Genomic DNA, 15,153 nt, shown 5'->3' with positions numbered 1-15,153 from the left:
CAAAGACAATTTTTAATATAACTCCGACTGGATTCGTCTGAAAGAAGAAAATCATATACACCTAGGATGCCTTGAGTGTGAGTAATTCATGGGCTAATTGTCATTTTTGAGTAAACTAACCCTTTAACAAATTTATTAGACAACCTGTCATAATACAGAGAGAAAACAAATGTTTTAGGAATCTGTCAAAAACTTTTTTTAAACTAAATTTTGTATTGTCATTCATTAGGAAAATAACAAACTGAGACAACTAAAGTGTCTTTATTCACACATAACAAAAAAACGGATATATTTTATTTTGTATGGCCTCAGTTGTCCTTGATAACAGCTTGCATTCTTGCTGGCATTGTTTTTATATACTTCCACAGTCTCTGTTGTTATTGACTTCCAAATAGTTTCTAGTTGTTTCCAAAGACTTTCTTTTGAGGAAACTCTTGTGTGATCTATTTTTTTAATCCAATAAAAGCCAACAATAATTATGTCTTAGCATTACAAACATTACACACTACTGTGACTAAAGGAGGCAGAGGCAATGGAGCTCCGCCCCTTTTGAGGTAACGGAGCTTGGCCCGCAACTCATCATGGCTCATCTCATCCCGCAATGAAAACATGACTCATCCACGATCGTGACCATCACACGATGCCAGGTAACGATCGCATCCAGAAACGCACGGGTGATACGTTGTCTGTAGCGAGACAACGTAGTCTTTAAAAAGACGCACCCGTGAATGCTCTTTTAGGTAAAAAGCTCTTTTAGTATGCTGAAGCGCAAAGGATAGATGGCAGCCTGCAACACAAACGGGGTAGTGCAGCATGATGTGTGCAACCCACTCGACACGGGAAACCACCACTGCTGAAGCACCGTACTGCCAACACCAAGAGCTCCAAAGAGCGCGCTGAACTCGTTCAATCTTCTTCTCTCAGTAGAGTAGTCAGGAGCAAAACGATGTGATCGCTCAGCTCTGAAGCGAAAAGCTGGTATGCGTTGCATCTGCTACCTTTTTATGCTCACGCTGTGATCAGCGGCAGCTGGATGCAATCATTGCATGCCAATGTGCATTGGCTCGATTTCTGTCTCTCCATTGAAAGTCCATTCCACTACAACACTGATGCTTCAAACAGTTCATAAAGAGATTGTAACAGAATCCATATTAATCAAGTTTAATCCAAGTCTTCTGAAGAGACACGATCGCTTTATATGATGAAAAGATTACATTTATTCACACACAAACATTGATCAGCACACATAAATAAAGCACATCAAATATGAAAATAGAAGAAAAGGAAGCTCAAGCAGGTTTGAAAAATGTGTCTTGTATTACAGCTTATTACTAGAAAGATTAAAAAAACGATATAATACAATTTAGCTATTAGGCATTCCTTTATACTTTGGATAAGTATAGACTGATATTTATAGCCTCATATTTTCAAGATTGAAAGTTATAATAACTTTGACTTTTATATGTGGATCACATTACTGACTGTGAGAAGAATGTGTGAAAGTATTGTAAAGAAATATATTTCAGCTTCTAGAGATGGTTTCCTAGGAAACAGTTTTCAGCTATTATGAACAATATGTGTCAGGCTGGCTGCATGTGGCCCTGAGAATGCTGTTGTTAGATATACATGCATGTTTAATGTCCATGTACAATGCTCTGCTTTTATTCCCTTTAAGAGTGCCTTTACTCCTTGCTTCAGTCAAATTAATAACCTTTATAAAACAGAAGAGATGTTAAAGTCAGTATGGCAGGGTAAATGTAACCTCAATCACCGGCTGAGGAGCTACACTGATAGCATTTCATCTTGTGGCACCTCCGCTCTCTGTAGATCTTGTATAATGCAGCCTGGCTTCACCAAAGTCATTAGAGCTATCCTCCACGGGAATGGCAGTGAGTTATTGGAGATGTCTTTATGTGAGCCGATTGAAAGACAGAAATTAAGCCATTTTGCTAGAGCGGAGCTGGGAACTTGTGAATGTGTCCTCTCGCCTTTGCAGAAGCAGCTCTTGCGTCATGCAGTTTCCATAGCACCCTGGGCAGATCTGGCTACTCGGTGTAATCGCTCAAGACTTTGCTTGTGTATGTACTCTGCTGCTGGCTTTCCTATTGGATACAAATGTTGCTCTGTGTTGGATTTGAAGTCATTAAATGGATAGTTCTGGTTGTGAATGCTGACTGGTCAGTACAGCGATCTGGTAAACAGGTCAAAGCTGTTGAATCGTGGAATATAATACGGCTGGATTGCTGTGCGGCTCACATGGCGGATCGTTATTTTATGTTGCATAGCAACGTGCTGTTATGTCAGAGACCATTTCTGGTGTAAGAATAGCAGGTGATAAAATAATAGTTGAATGAAATTTTTTGTCCTTACTATTTTTTTATGTGGTAGCTGTTTTATAAAAGAAAGAAAACACTTGAGATGCTGTTGAGATCAGGACATAAGATTGCCCTCCACTTTGTCATCTCTGCATTCACACTGTAAACTAAAACCTTGATGTTGATTTATTATTATTATTACTGTCTTTGAAGTCAGAGGGCTGCCCTAATGCTGCTCTGCATTCCTTTAGAGTTTAACATGATTTACTTTTCATTTTAGAAAATAAAAGATAGGGTGAACATAATGTACGTCCTCTTTTTCCTGGACATGTCCTGGCCAGGATTTCTAAATTGCCTCAAATTACTTTATATTTATGTGTATTTGTATTGCTTTAACTGTTCTCTGTAGATACCACCTTATCACACGTCACAACTAGTCGATTATGTACAATGCCTGCACGCTATTGGTCAGACTACTTTTCATCATTACTTTTAGCAAGAATGAAAACAATAGGAAAACAAAGCCAAAACCCAGACATTTTAGGCAATTAAAAAATCTTGGCTTGGACATGTCAGGGAAAAAAGGCACGTACAGTATGATCACCCCAATAAAAGACAATAATATTTGCTCAAATAACAGATCCTGCTCTCCATGTCTCCCCTGAACCAGAGTTGAGGGTGCTCTCATTACCCGAATTGTGGCATGTGTGTACCCACAGCAAACACATGAAACAGTGGATGATTACGGTAATTAATTTGTCTAATGTAGCAATCAACCAGGGTTATCGCTGCTCTCCCTGCTCTCATCCATGCTAGGCTGCATGGATGCGCAGGGAGTTCTTGCCCAGAAAGGAACCATACCGCCAATCCAAACTGTATGCTAATTGTCAATCAAATCTGACGATAGTGGTCCTGACAGAAATGAGAGGAAGGTGCTTCAAAGTCACTTAATGAAAAAATCTAAACTAACTGTAGTCAGAGGAACGTTCAAATAAACAGATAGCATAAAGTATCAAGTTTTCACATACATCTATACAATACTTTTTTTTTTTTAATCCTCAAATATTCTTGTATTTTTAATATTATGTAGTGCTCTGGTAAAGCACAGTATTCCTGAAACTGCAATCGGTACACAAACAATTTGTTGTGACTGATCAGCGAGTTGTACTTTTTGCATACTTGAATAATGAATATAAATGAAATTAAGTTTATCCTGTTGCCGAAAACATATGCATATGTATTTTACTTCTGCAAGTCCATGCATAATGAAGGGGTTTGCTTTGACCAGCCAGTTATTATGCATGGACTTGCTATGCATGGAAACTGCTCAGAAATCTGCATTCTGAGCAGTTTCAAGATATTGAGCTTCAAAGTGTTTGCATTCCATATAGTGATATGGGATATGGGGATCAAGTCTCTTTCATACATCAGTCACAAAATGTACACAACTTAAAAAAAACATCACATAATGTAAATAAGGCTGAATTTACATTTGGCATTAACATGCGATCACCGTGATCTGATCTAGCAGATCGGATCATCAGTCAATCAGGACACGGTATGTTTACACTTGACAACATCAAGTGACTTCTGGATAACTGATCGGATCTCTCTTTCCCGTGCAATATTTAAATAAGTTTTCTGACAGTTCGGGAGAGAGGGGGCGGGGTTTTGTGTGACGTCGACCTGCGAATGCAGATATGATGGCTGGATTGCGTTTACATTACACTAAGATCCGATCACAATGTGTCCTCGACTACCTCTGGACCAGGACACGCTGATCGTAAAATATTCCGATCAGAAGCCCGTTTACACTTGTCTTTTCAATGTGTATGTGGACAACATCCGGATACAGGTCGTAAATTAATGCCAAGTGTAAATGCAGCCTTGTCAAGTTGTCACAGAATAAGAATATGTGAATAACTCAATTTTGACAAAAATGGCAGATAGAACCGTATAATTCCAAGGGGATGAAATATCTTTGCTTTAAATTCAGGTATATAATAGGAGTGAAACGGTTCTCGGTAAAAAATCAAACCATACCGTTCTTCACCCACCAGTCATTTATGCTGTCATCACCCGGGTGTTGATAGCACGTGTGCGACCTGAACAGTAAACATTGCTATCTGTTTAAACTATTCTAACTTAAGCCTTGGAAGTTTAAACATTCAAGAGCCAGAAGACTCAAATGCGAACTCACAAGCGCAGTGAGTATATTTGTGTGTGCACTCATACGAAGCGGTTGCGTCTCAAGAGAGCGCACAAATATTTAGTTTTTTAAAAAACTTTTAAGTCTTGTGCTTGAATGGACAAATTCAAACACAAAAATTATGTCAACATATCTGTTTTGGTGAGTATCCTAGATAGTCGGTTGAATGCACAGTATCAGTGAACTGGATCCGTGCATTGTCTTAAAGATTTTAATGTTAATTAAACAACAAAAGACAAGGAAATCACTCACTGCTCCTGACTGAATAGCTTTTGTAACTTTAATAAGGATTAACCTTTGATTTATACAGTCAAATATGCAATGTTATTTTACATTTGATTGCTTTATTCAATTTCTGTACCTTAAAACTAATGTTAGACCTACCTAAAAACCCTGAAAAGCAGTTTATTATATTTGTATCTTTGCTCTATTGTATTTATTTGTGCTGTTGCTTGTAGTAAGATTATTTGTCCTTATTTAAAATGTTTTTTTTATTTGACAGTATAGTGCTTTTTTCCTTAAACATAGCACATACCGGACCGCACCGAAACTGTGACTCTAAAACCGTGATACAAACCGAACCGTGAGTAATTTGAACCGTTACACTCCTAATATATACTGTATACTACCTTTCAAAAATTTGGGGCTGTTTTTGAAAGAAGTCTCTTATGCTCAACAAGTTTTTTTTAAATAGCTGTTTCTATTTTAATATACTTTAAAATGCAATTTCTTCCTTTGAGGACAAAGCTGAATTTTTGGCAGCCATTACTCCAGTCTTCAGTGTCACATGATCCTTCAGAAATCATTCTGATTTTGTGCTTTAGAAACATTTCTTATTATTATCAATGTTGAAACCAGTTGTGCTGCTTAATATTTTGTGGAAACTGTGATACATCTTTTTTACAAGATTCGCTGGGGTTTTGAATTATGTTGGACCCCTCTGTAGGTTGCTGTATACCAAGTGTTCTCAATGCAGAGTTGCAGTTGCATATTGTCTGTTTATTCCAAACGCACGCTCTTCTGCCGCTTTAAACTTTCGAGCTCCTTATAGCAGGATTGATTCTGATTGGCTGTTAATGTTTCATCAGCTGGAAAAAATCGTTCTGAAAGTGATTCCAATGATATTGTTTCTCTGTGCCTTTATCGTTACAGCTGTGGTGTGGACTCTGCTATTCTTTAATATCGAGAACGATTTTTAGAACTGTATCTTTATCGTTATCTTTATAGTTATCGTTCTTGGTGTGAACAGGCCTTTATAGTTAGCCTCTATAGTTAGCTAACCGTTGTGATGCTAACAGACTTTTTCGAAGACACAATCATTTCGCTGAAGTAATATTCAACAGAAGCCTCGTCACTGTATCTTAAATGTTATTCTAAACTGTTATTTTACTGATATTTTTACACAAACAGAACGTACCATAGTAGATTTGGCATGGTTGTATTTTGGTATTTTTATGACGTTTTTTAAACATCTTATTCCAACGTGCAGATTACGGTATTTTAACACCTGAATAAAACGTCTCCCAAAAGTTGCAGATTGGTCTAGTTTCGTTTTCGTAGTTGACAAACGTGATATTTACTTTTTTTTTTGGCTACTTAAAGAAAACATACCAGATAGGTATTTTCACAGCGTTTTTAAAACGTTTTATTTTGGTTACATTATTTTTTTATTTAAATTTATTATAATTTTTTTTTTTAAACGTTGTATTACAACATTACCTATTTGCAACCAAAATACAACATTGTGAAAAGTTGTTAAAACGTTTTGTATTTGCTGGGTTGGCATTATCTGTTCCCAGGATCCAAAATGAGGACACTTAAGAAGGACCCGTAGGAGCCATACAAATAGTTAGAGTTCACGTACAAGTGAATCAGATGAGAAAAATCTTCTATCTTATCTGAGACATTTTTATTTTCTTGTGGGTTAACATGACTTTATCTTATCAGTACCGATCATCTCTCTCCCCAAGCACATCTCCTAAAAGAAAACCTGTTATCTCGAAGCCATTGTTTAGCTATCTCACGATCCCTACTAGTGTTGTCACGGTACCAAAATTTTGTTTTAGCAGCACGTTTCCATCCCTGAAGAACATTACAATGCCCGTCATGTCTCTTCCTTCCCTTTGGCTTCTTGTCAGGACAGATGCAGTAGAGACATATCTCGTCACAGCTGAATGACATAAGCAATTTTGTGTTATACTGCTTCCTTTTTCGCTTCGCTTTTTCCTTATTTGCGATTAGTTCCCCGACGGGTTTCTCTCATGGGTGTTAAATGAGCTTTCATGATAAACTAAATCAGATAAACTGCTTTGATTTATGACACAGGTTACTGCGCACTAACACCTCTGAAGTACAGCATTGAGCCTTTATGTCAGATTGTCTTTGTCTTATAGGGCAGATGTTAAGTTATCAGTCACCTTATGATGCTCAGCTCATGGTTCAAATTAAGAGGATGTGGTTCATTTTATGTGCTTTGATTTATGACACAGGTTTCTGCGCACTAACACCTCTGAAGTACAGCATTGAGCCTTTATGTCAGATTGTCTTTGTCTTATAGGGCAGATGTTAAGTTATCAGTCACCTTATGATGCTCAGCTCATGGTTCAAATTAAGAGGATGTGGTTCATTTTATGAGGGATCTGGTTTGGTTTGCCTTATGCAATTACAGCACTCTGTCCAGCAGGATGATTTCAGTTAAGATATGATGTTGATATTCATTTACGGGAGTCAGATTGATGAGAATTTGTGACTGTGGTCTGCAGATACTGTCTCAAATGTTATAGATGTGGTGCAGATGAGGTGTTGTTTGTGCTCACTGGGATTCAGGTTTGAGTGTGGCCTGTTTTTTTTTTCTTTGCTCTAAATTAAAGGAAAAAAGCCTGTAAAAGTATATCATGATTTATCCAATTTGGCTTTTATGAAAATAAAATCTGTTTTGCCTAGTGTGCTGTGATTGCAATATTGGGGACAATAAAATGCAATTTAGTCAATCAATATGTAAGTGAAAATTCAAATGTTTATTTTTACAAAATAAAGCAAATTGGTTTTGTATCAGCTTGCCTGAAAACGATTATATTGCGACAATGACTGGCTGACTGTTGACTATCCTGCTCCTTACACTAATATTGCCAAACTAATAAAGAAAACATGAACTTGAAATATTGATTTGAATTTATATGATATTTATAGCTTACTTGTCGATTACCTTGAGAAATATAGTACATTACGACATAAAAAATAGTCTGCCTAGCAGCAACACATACATGTTACAATATTAAATATTATTGTTGTTTTTTTAATTATTTGACTATTATTTTAAATGAGTGTTATTTAAATGTATTTATTTATTTTTATTTATTATTATTTGCTACTACTTTTCAATTAACTAGTTATCTAACATAACTACAATGCCAATAACATCTAATATTGCCAAACTAATAAAGAAAACATGAACTTGAAATATTGATTTGAATTTATATGATATTTATAGCTTACTTGTCGATTACCTTGAGAAATATAGTACATTACGACATAAAAAATAGTCTGCCTAGCAGCAACACATACATGTTACAATATTAAATATTATTATTGTTGTTGTTTTTAATTATTTGACTATTATTTTAAATGAGTGTTATTTAAATGTATTTATTTATTTTTATTTATTATTATTTGCTACTACTTTTCAATGAACTAGTTATCTAATATAACTACAATGCCAATAACATGTTTTTTTCCCCTGTTTTTATTCAGAATTTTCTGTCTGTTACCTTTTTTTTGTTCTTCAAGCAATGTTTGTCTATTCATGCTTTAACTGGAGACTCCTGAACGTCTAACTACATATCGAAAGGTCGATGATCACTTTAAAATGAAAAATTATTACCTCAGAGGCAAGTTTTACAATTTGAAATGCAAAATTAGCTATATCAATTTATGTTGACAGGAAAAGAAAGAGACCATGGAGTGATAAAAGAGTCATGAAAGGAGTCAGATCCTTAGCAAAGACTAACCAGACAAGTCCTCTGAACAATCTGACTTGTGTTGCAGCCTGAAATTAAACACACCATGCTGGTTTCGTCTGGCCAGAGGAGAACACTAATAAATGAAGATAATGATAGCCTATCGTAAGGTTCATGGATAATAAAAAGCTCAACCTCAGCTCGAATAAAACACAAAGCTCCAGACAATTTCCTTTTCGTACCAATTATAGAGACACAGTGGTACTCTGCAATTTTTTTGTACAATGCTTAGCATTTAAACTATACCAGCTTTAATTATGTAGAAAGTTATTTTGTGTGAATATGTGTGTGATTTAGTGAATCAGCTATATGCTTGTGAGAATGTGTTTTTCTGTCATAAACTAGAATATTCTTTTCTCTTCCCACAGTGCAGTGTCTGGAGATGACTACTAAGAGGAAGATCATCGGCCGCCTGGTGCCCTGTCGATGTTTCCGGGGGGAGGAGGAGGTCATCTCAGTGCTGGATTATTCCCACTGTAGCTTGCAGCAGGTCCCTAAGGAGATCTTCAGCTTCGAGCGCACGCTAGAAGAGCTCTACCTTGACGCCAACCAGATTGAGGAGCTGCCTAAGGTAAGTTGTCAAGTGTCAGCTTAAACATGCATAATATCTGCCAAACAGTGGATACATCAACTCCTGAACATCATCTTACACAGCAGTGTAACAGTACACAAAAATGGTGCAAATTGAATTATTAATGTAATTGATTCCTTATAAAGCCCTAAAAGTGTCCCATAATTGAAGTTTATTGATATTATCATTATTACCATTTGGTATTTCATATTGGTTAAGGTTAATCATGCTTTGTCTAATGTATCTATAACAGACTATAACAGGATCATCATGGACAGCTCCCATATTGTGTGTGCAAAGCTGTATATATACTGTATATATATATATATGTATATATATATATATATATATATATATATATATATATATATATGCTTTTGTTTGTTTATCTGAATTTGGTCTATATCATTTGTTCTGATATTCTCCTAAGATAAGTTTAAGTAATAAGTATAAGTATTTGCTCACTTTTAACTCTTGAAGTGCCATTCTAAACCCATGGTTGTTATCTTAATTCATGTTTAACACTGTTCATACTTTCCCTGGGCTAGTTATTTCTATTAGGTAGTCGGGTTTTCAGCAGGTTTTGTCACATGTCACATGATCCTTCAGAAATCATTCTAACATGCTGATTTGGTGCTCAAGAAATATGTGAAATTATTATCAATGTTGAAAACGGTTTTGCTGCTTAATATTTTTGTAGAAACCATACTACTGTACATTTTGTCAGGATTCTTTGATAAATAGAAAGTTCAAATGAACAGCATTTATTTGAAATAGAAATCTTTTGTAACATTATACATATCTTTACTGTCACTTTTGAATGATTTAATGTATCCCTGCTGAATAAAAGTGTTTTTCCACTCAGGTTGTGCATGTAAAGTATGTAGAGTACTAGGACAAAACAGGATACAGAACTGAAATACGTTATTTTTCAATGAATTATTTTGGATTAATCTTTTAAACATGGTTACAAATCTAGTATTCACTTCAGTGAATTAATTGATTGAGACTACAGGATGGTTTCAAACTGATTGTCAGCTCAAAAATACCACACAGATTGTGTGGCAGAGTTGATATGGTTGAGTTTTGTGAATTTATTAGAGAAAATGAAATAAAATAGTACTGAATTAAATGGAAGTGAAAAGTAATGTGAGATTGTGGGACATTTTCTTCTCATTTGTAAGTGTTTTAAGAATTTGTAAACTGTACAAATATAGCATGGCACAAGAAACCATCTGTGGGAATGCCACTCTGGTTGTCCTAAGTCACCTATAAAAAAGCAGAGCAACACAGAAATAAAAGAGGAGCTAAATGACTTTAGGAGCTAAATTATGGGTGTAAAATGTAGTTCACCTAGTGTTAAATATTGTCTTTTTTATTATATAACCAACAAGCGAGGATAAAACAGAGGATAAAAAATGAACACGTTCTTTAACCAAATCTCCTTATTTCTCTGTCTTTCTTAGCAACTCTTCAACTGTCAAGCGCTCAAGAAGCTGAGCATGCCTGACAATGACCTCTCCAACCTGCCAACCACCATCGCCAGCCTTGTGAATCTAAAGGAGTTAGATATTAGTAAAAATGGTATATCCTTAACTGCATTTATTCTATATTTGCTTATTTAAATCTATTTTGCCAAGCCATTTTTTGTGCCGAGCATATTGGAATGATTGTATATGATTGCACCTTTATACACATGTATCAACATGGTAAAACTGACTTTGTTTCAGGTATTCAAGAGTTTCCAGACAACATTAAATGCTGTAAATGTCTATCAGTTGTGGAGGCCAGTGTAAATCCTATAGCCAAGTACGTAGAGCTGCTCACATTTCTTAAATCAGAAAGACTGAGAACATTAATGTTTGATAATTGCTCTATTCGTATATATTTGTTTAACATATTATGTGGATCTTATGTCGATAGATTTTTGTTAAAATTTTATGGTCACTCTTTCTTAAATCATCTTAATCTCATTTTCCTTCACTAGCTTATTTAAATGGTGTTGTGGATTTTTAAAAATACGAGTATTTCATGTCCCTTAAATATGAGATAATAAAAGCTGCATGTGAAATAATTATAAAAACAATAAAATAAAAAAGAATAAAAATAAGCATGTTACGTTTTTTCATGTTCGCTAATTTTGCCATTTCTTTCAAACACTGTTTCTGTTTGAAATTCTTCATTTACACTGCCTTAAAATGTAAAGAGATCTTTGGAGCTTTTGTTTTGTGTGCAGCTGAGCAAATAAGACAATATTGATATTTGAATCAAACACCTCTTCAAATAATTGCATTCAAATATAAAACTCTTCTCTTATTTTCCTGAAGAGGATTTCCTATCTACAGTTTACACAATATGAAATTGATTATTATATCATACAGTACATGGATTTGCTGTATTTGTTCTCTTCACTCTCAAATGGAAGCAATTATTAGTTTTCCTTATCTGGGGTCCTGGGGATAAAAATACAAAGTGAACATACAAGCAAAAGCTAGATGTTTTCATATTTCATGTAACAATTTTTTTAAATCCATGATTAAACTGTTTTGAATTCTAAAGCACATTTGTACATTAATAATGCATATTGTAAGTAGACATCATGCCTTAAAACTGAACCAAACTTAATTTAAGGAGAGATAATACATGCATTTCTTTTTTATCTCAGTGTATTCATTTGGCCTTCAGTGCTGAGCTTCAAATCTTTGATTTAGAAGTTTAATGTTAAAGGATCAAACATTCAGGATCCAGTGCATGGTCTCTGCAGAAAGCCCTTTTCCTCATATTATGATTAAATCAGCCCTCAAGTGACTCCATTTACTGGGATGCTAACAGAGCCAGTAGAAGGGGAAACGTAGAGGGATTACAGATGGCTCTCGCCGCTCCTGAAGTACTTAACGCTTATCAAATCCTAAGGGCACTGGCCTTTGAGAGGGTCTGATCACCTCTCTGTTACTGCAGGCTCCCAGACGGGTTCACCCAGCTCCTCAACTTGACACAGCTCTTCTTAAATGACGCCTTCCTTGAATACCTGCCTGCAAATTTTGGGAGGTAAAAGCTTCATCTCTGTTCCTGCTTTGCTGGGGATTGTGAAATGGCTCTTTAGCACACCTGCCTGAATTTGTCTCGTTCTTGTAGTTGTCATCGTAGCAGTTTTATTTTTAGATGTTATTTTGTATCCGAGGAGCAGCATGGTGCTGATTCTGGCAGTGATTTGCCTAAAGCTTTCGACATCATGCCTTAAAACTGAACCAAACTTAATTTAAGGAGAGATAATACATGCATTTCTTTTTTATCTCAGTGTATTCATTTGGCCTTCAGTGCTGAGCTTCAAATCTTTGATTTAGAAGTTTAATGTTAAAGGATCAAACATTCAGGATCCAGTGCATGGTCTCTGCAGAAAGCCCTTTTCCTCATATTATGATTAAATCAGCCCTCAAGTGACTCCATTTACTGGGATGCTAACAGAGCCAGTAGAAGGGGAAACGTAGAGGGATTACAGATGGCTCTCGCCGCTCCTGAAGTACTTAACGCTTATCAAATCCTAAGGGCACTGGCCTTTGAGAGGGTCTGATCACCTCTCTGTTACTGCAGGCTCCCAGACGGGTTCACCCAGCTCCTCAACTTGACACAGCTCTTCTTAAATGACGCCTTCCTTGAATACCTGCCTGCAAATTTTGGGAGGTAAAAGCTTCATCTCTGTTCCTGCTTTGCTGGGGATTGTGAAATGGCTCTTTAGCACACCTGCCTGAATTTGTCTCGTTCTTGTAGTTGTCATCGTAGCAGTTTTATTTTTAGATGTTATTTTGTATCCGAGGAGCAGCATGGTGCTGATTCTGGCAGTGATTTGCCTAAAGCTTTCATGAATAAATGGGTTCTTGCAGCTCATATTGGGTTTAATGATGAATGGTTATTTCATTTGCATTGGGGAAAAGGGGATTTATTATTGCAGCTGACATTGGTCAAGGGTTGTTACATTTACTTTTGATAAAAGAATCTGGGGAATTCACTAAAAATCAATTGCCCTGACAACACCGTGTATTTGCACGGGCTGTCTGTGTTGTTATAGAGCTTGATTCATTCATTTGAGCTTTTTTAGAAGGTGGTAATAATGCAATGTTAATTGCGCAATGTCCAGACAAATAGCCCTAAGTCTGAACATTTATAGCAAGAATGATACATTCATGCTGAAATGATTGACATTAATTTAAATACTCATGGTGCAGCCAAACAGCGCCTGGTCAAAGACTATGTTTTTGCTTTTAAAAAATTAGGTGAAGAATTTTTCCAAAATTGATTTGTTTTTTTTTCCAGATTATCTAAATTACGGATCCTGGAGCTTCGTGAGAATCATCTGAAAACTATGCCAAAGTAAGTCAATTCTTTGGTTTCTGCCAACATGGGATCATTAAATAAATACATGCCATAAAAAAGCATGAAAAAATGGTGTAGGACAAACCTCACAGCAAGTATTTGTTTCTGCCACAAGGCATTTTGATTAAATTCTGTTTGAATATCTTCATTTACACTGTCTTAAAATGTAAAGAGATGGAGCTTTTGTTTTGTACACCTACTATAGCAGCTGAGCAAATAATCCAATATTGATATTTGAATCTAACACCACTTCAAATAATTGCATTAATATATAAAACTCTTCTCTTATCTTCCGTGAAGAGGATTTTCATTTAGTTTTTTTATTCGTCCTTCAGTAATGTGATTTAGACACAAGTTTGTGTAACAGACCCAGAGTAGCAGAGTCTACAATGTCATTTGTCACGGTGGGGAAAACCTCTGGACCCCTCTAGAGAAGGACACATATTGCACACGGTGGTTTATGTTTGCTGACTTGTTCAGATGTTCTGGTTCAAGACTATTTTTATCTGCCAGCAATAATACCGCCTATCTTTCCTTCAAACCCAAACTGAGAGAGCGGTGTTTGCCCACATGTAGCATACTGAATGAGGGCCGGGTTGTAAATATTGTGACAAATATTTGAGTACAGAGTTGCAGAATTTTCTTTTTTGGGTGAACTAGTTCTTTAGAGTGCATTTAATAATCCATATCGTCTACATATATTTGAAGTGAGTTTTGTCATGTTGCAGGTCAATTCATAGGCTGTCGCAACTGGAGCGGTTAGACTTGGGAAGCAATGAATTCTCTGAACTGGTAAGAAAGATGTTCTCCTATTGAACACTTTTATCAATGAGACAGCTGTTACCTCACTCAGTCTTTACCCAGCATGGATTTTGGCTTAGGGGGGATTGAGGAGGGGGGTAGGGGAAGCTATTGCCTCCATTCCCAGAGTCTCTAGTCAGCTCTCCAGTGCTGCACTGCATTGGTTGCATCATGCGCTGATCCATTATTCATGAGTTGGTTCAAATACACAGCACTTCCCATGACAGAACGTTCACCACTGAGCTGCATTTAATTGGCTCACCCAAGCTGGAGTAAACAATGGCAAGGAATTTATCATATGCATACCAGGTAGCCCCACTCACACATCCCCATGGCTGTTTCTTTCAGTGCTTGATGCTGGGCATTGCATTTATTTATTTGAGTATAAATCAATGAGGAGGTCCATGAGCAGGCAAGCTACTGTGTCTAGAGCAGTGGTTCTCAACCTTTTTTTCCACTGGGCCGCATTATGGTCCAAGTGCAAGTCTCGCGGGCCGCACGCATATCATTTACATATTACGTCAGCAATACAAACCAACCTGATTTATAATATTATAGCCTAAATATTATGATATCTAATCGATTACATTCATTGAAATAAATAAATAAATAATTATACTCCCCATTAATAAAACACCTGATGCTGTCGGGAGCTGACTAATTTTGTGAAATCCGACTCGAAAGGAGTAACAGCAAAATGAAGTTGCGATTGTAAGTTGCAGTCTGTAAGACAAGCGACATTGTAGAAAATGTGCGTTCACAAATGTAGCCTATGTTGATCCAAATATGGAAAGCACTTTCGAATTTAATAATCTGAGGTTCTCTCCAGAGATGTTTTGCCACATTTCTGCAATTAAGGATGATTGCTGC

General features: G+C 36.3%; 1 protein-coding gene across 2 annotated transcripts in view; it reads left to right on the top strand.

The window, feature by feature from the left end:
• lrrc7 (leucine rich repeat containing 7) overlaps positions 1 to 15,153 on the top strand; it is a 124,728-nt gene that overhangs the window by 71,616 nt on the left and 37,959 nt on the right. For both annotated transcript variants that reach the window (XM_016491363.1, XM_016491362.1), the window contains exons 3-8: positions 8,909 to 9,111; positions 10,578 to 10,695; positions 10,842 to 10,920; positions 12,070 to 12,159; positions 13,423 to 13,479; positions 14,211 to 14,274. In XM_016491363.1, the coding sequence (XP_016346849.1) occupies positions 8,923 to 9,111; positions 10,578 to 10,695; positions 10,842 to 10,920; positions 12,070 to 12,159; positions 13,423 to 13,479; positions 14,211 to 14,274 (597 nt within the window). In that variant the 5' untranslated portion in view covers positions 8,909 to 8,922. The remainder of the gene's footprint in view (positions 1 to 8,908; positions 9,112 to 10,577; positions 10,696 to 10,841; positions 10,921 to 12,069; positions 12,160 to 13,422; positions 13,480 to 14,210; positions 14,275 to 15,153) is intronic.

This window comes from Sinocyclocheilus anshuiensis, unplaced genomic scaffold (genome assembly GCF_001515605.1).
Source record: "Sinocyclocheilus anshuiensis isolate Anshui unplaced genomic scaffold, SAMN03320099.WGS_v1.1 scaffold70, whole genome shotgun sequence".
In the NCBI taxonomy this organism is placed as follows: Eukaryota; Metazoa; Chordata; class Actinopteri; order Cypriniformes; family Cyprinidae; genus Sinocyclocheilus; species Sinocyclocheilus anshuiensis.
This window is presented reverse-complemented; position numbering and strand designations above follow the sequence as displayed.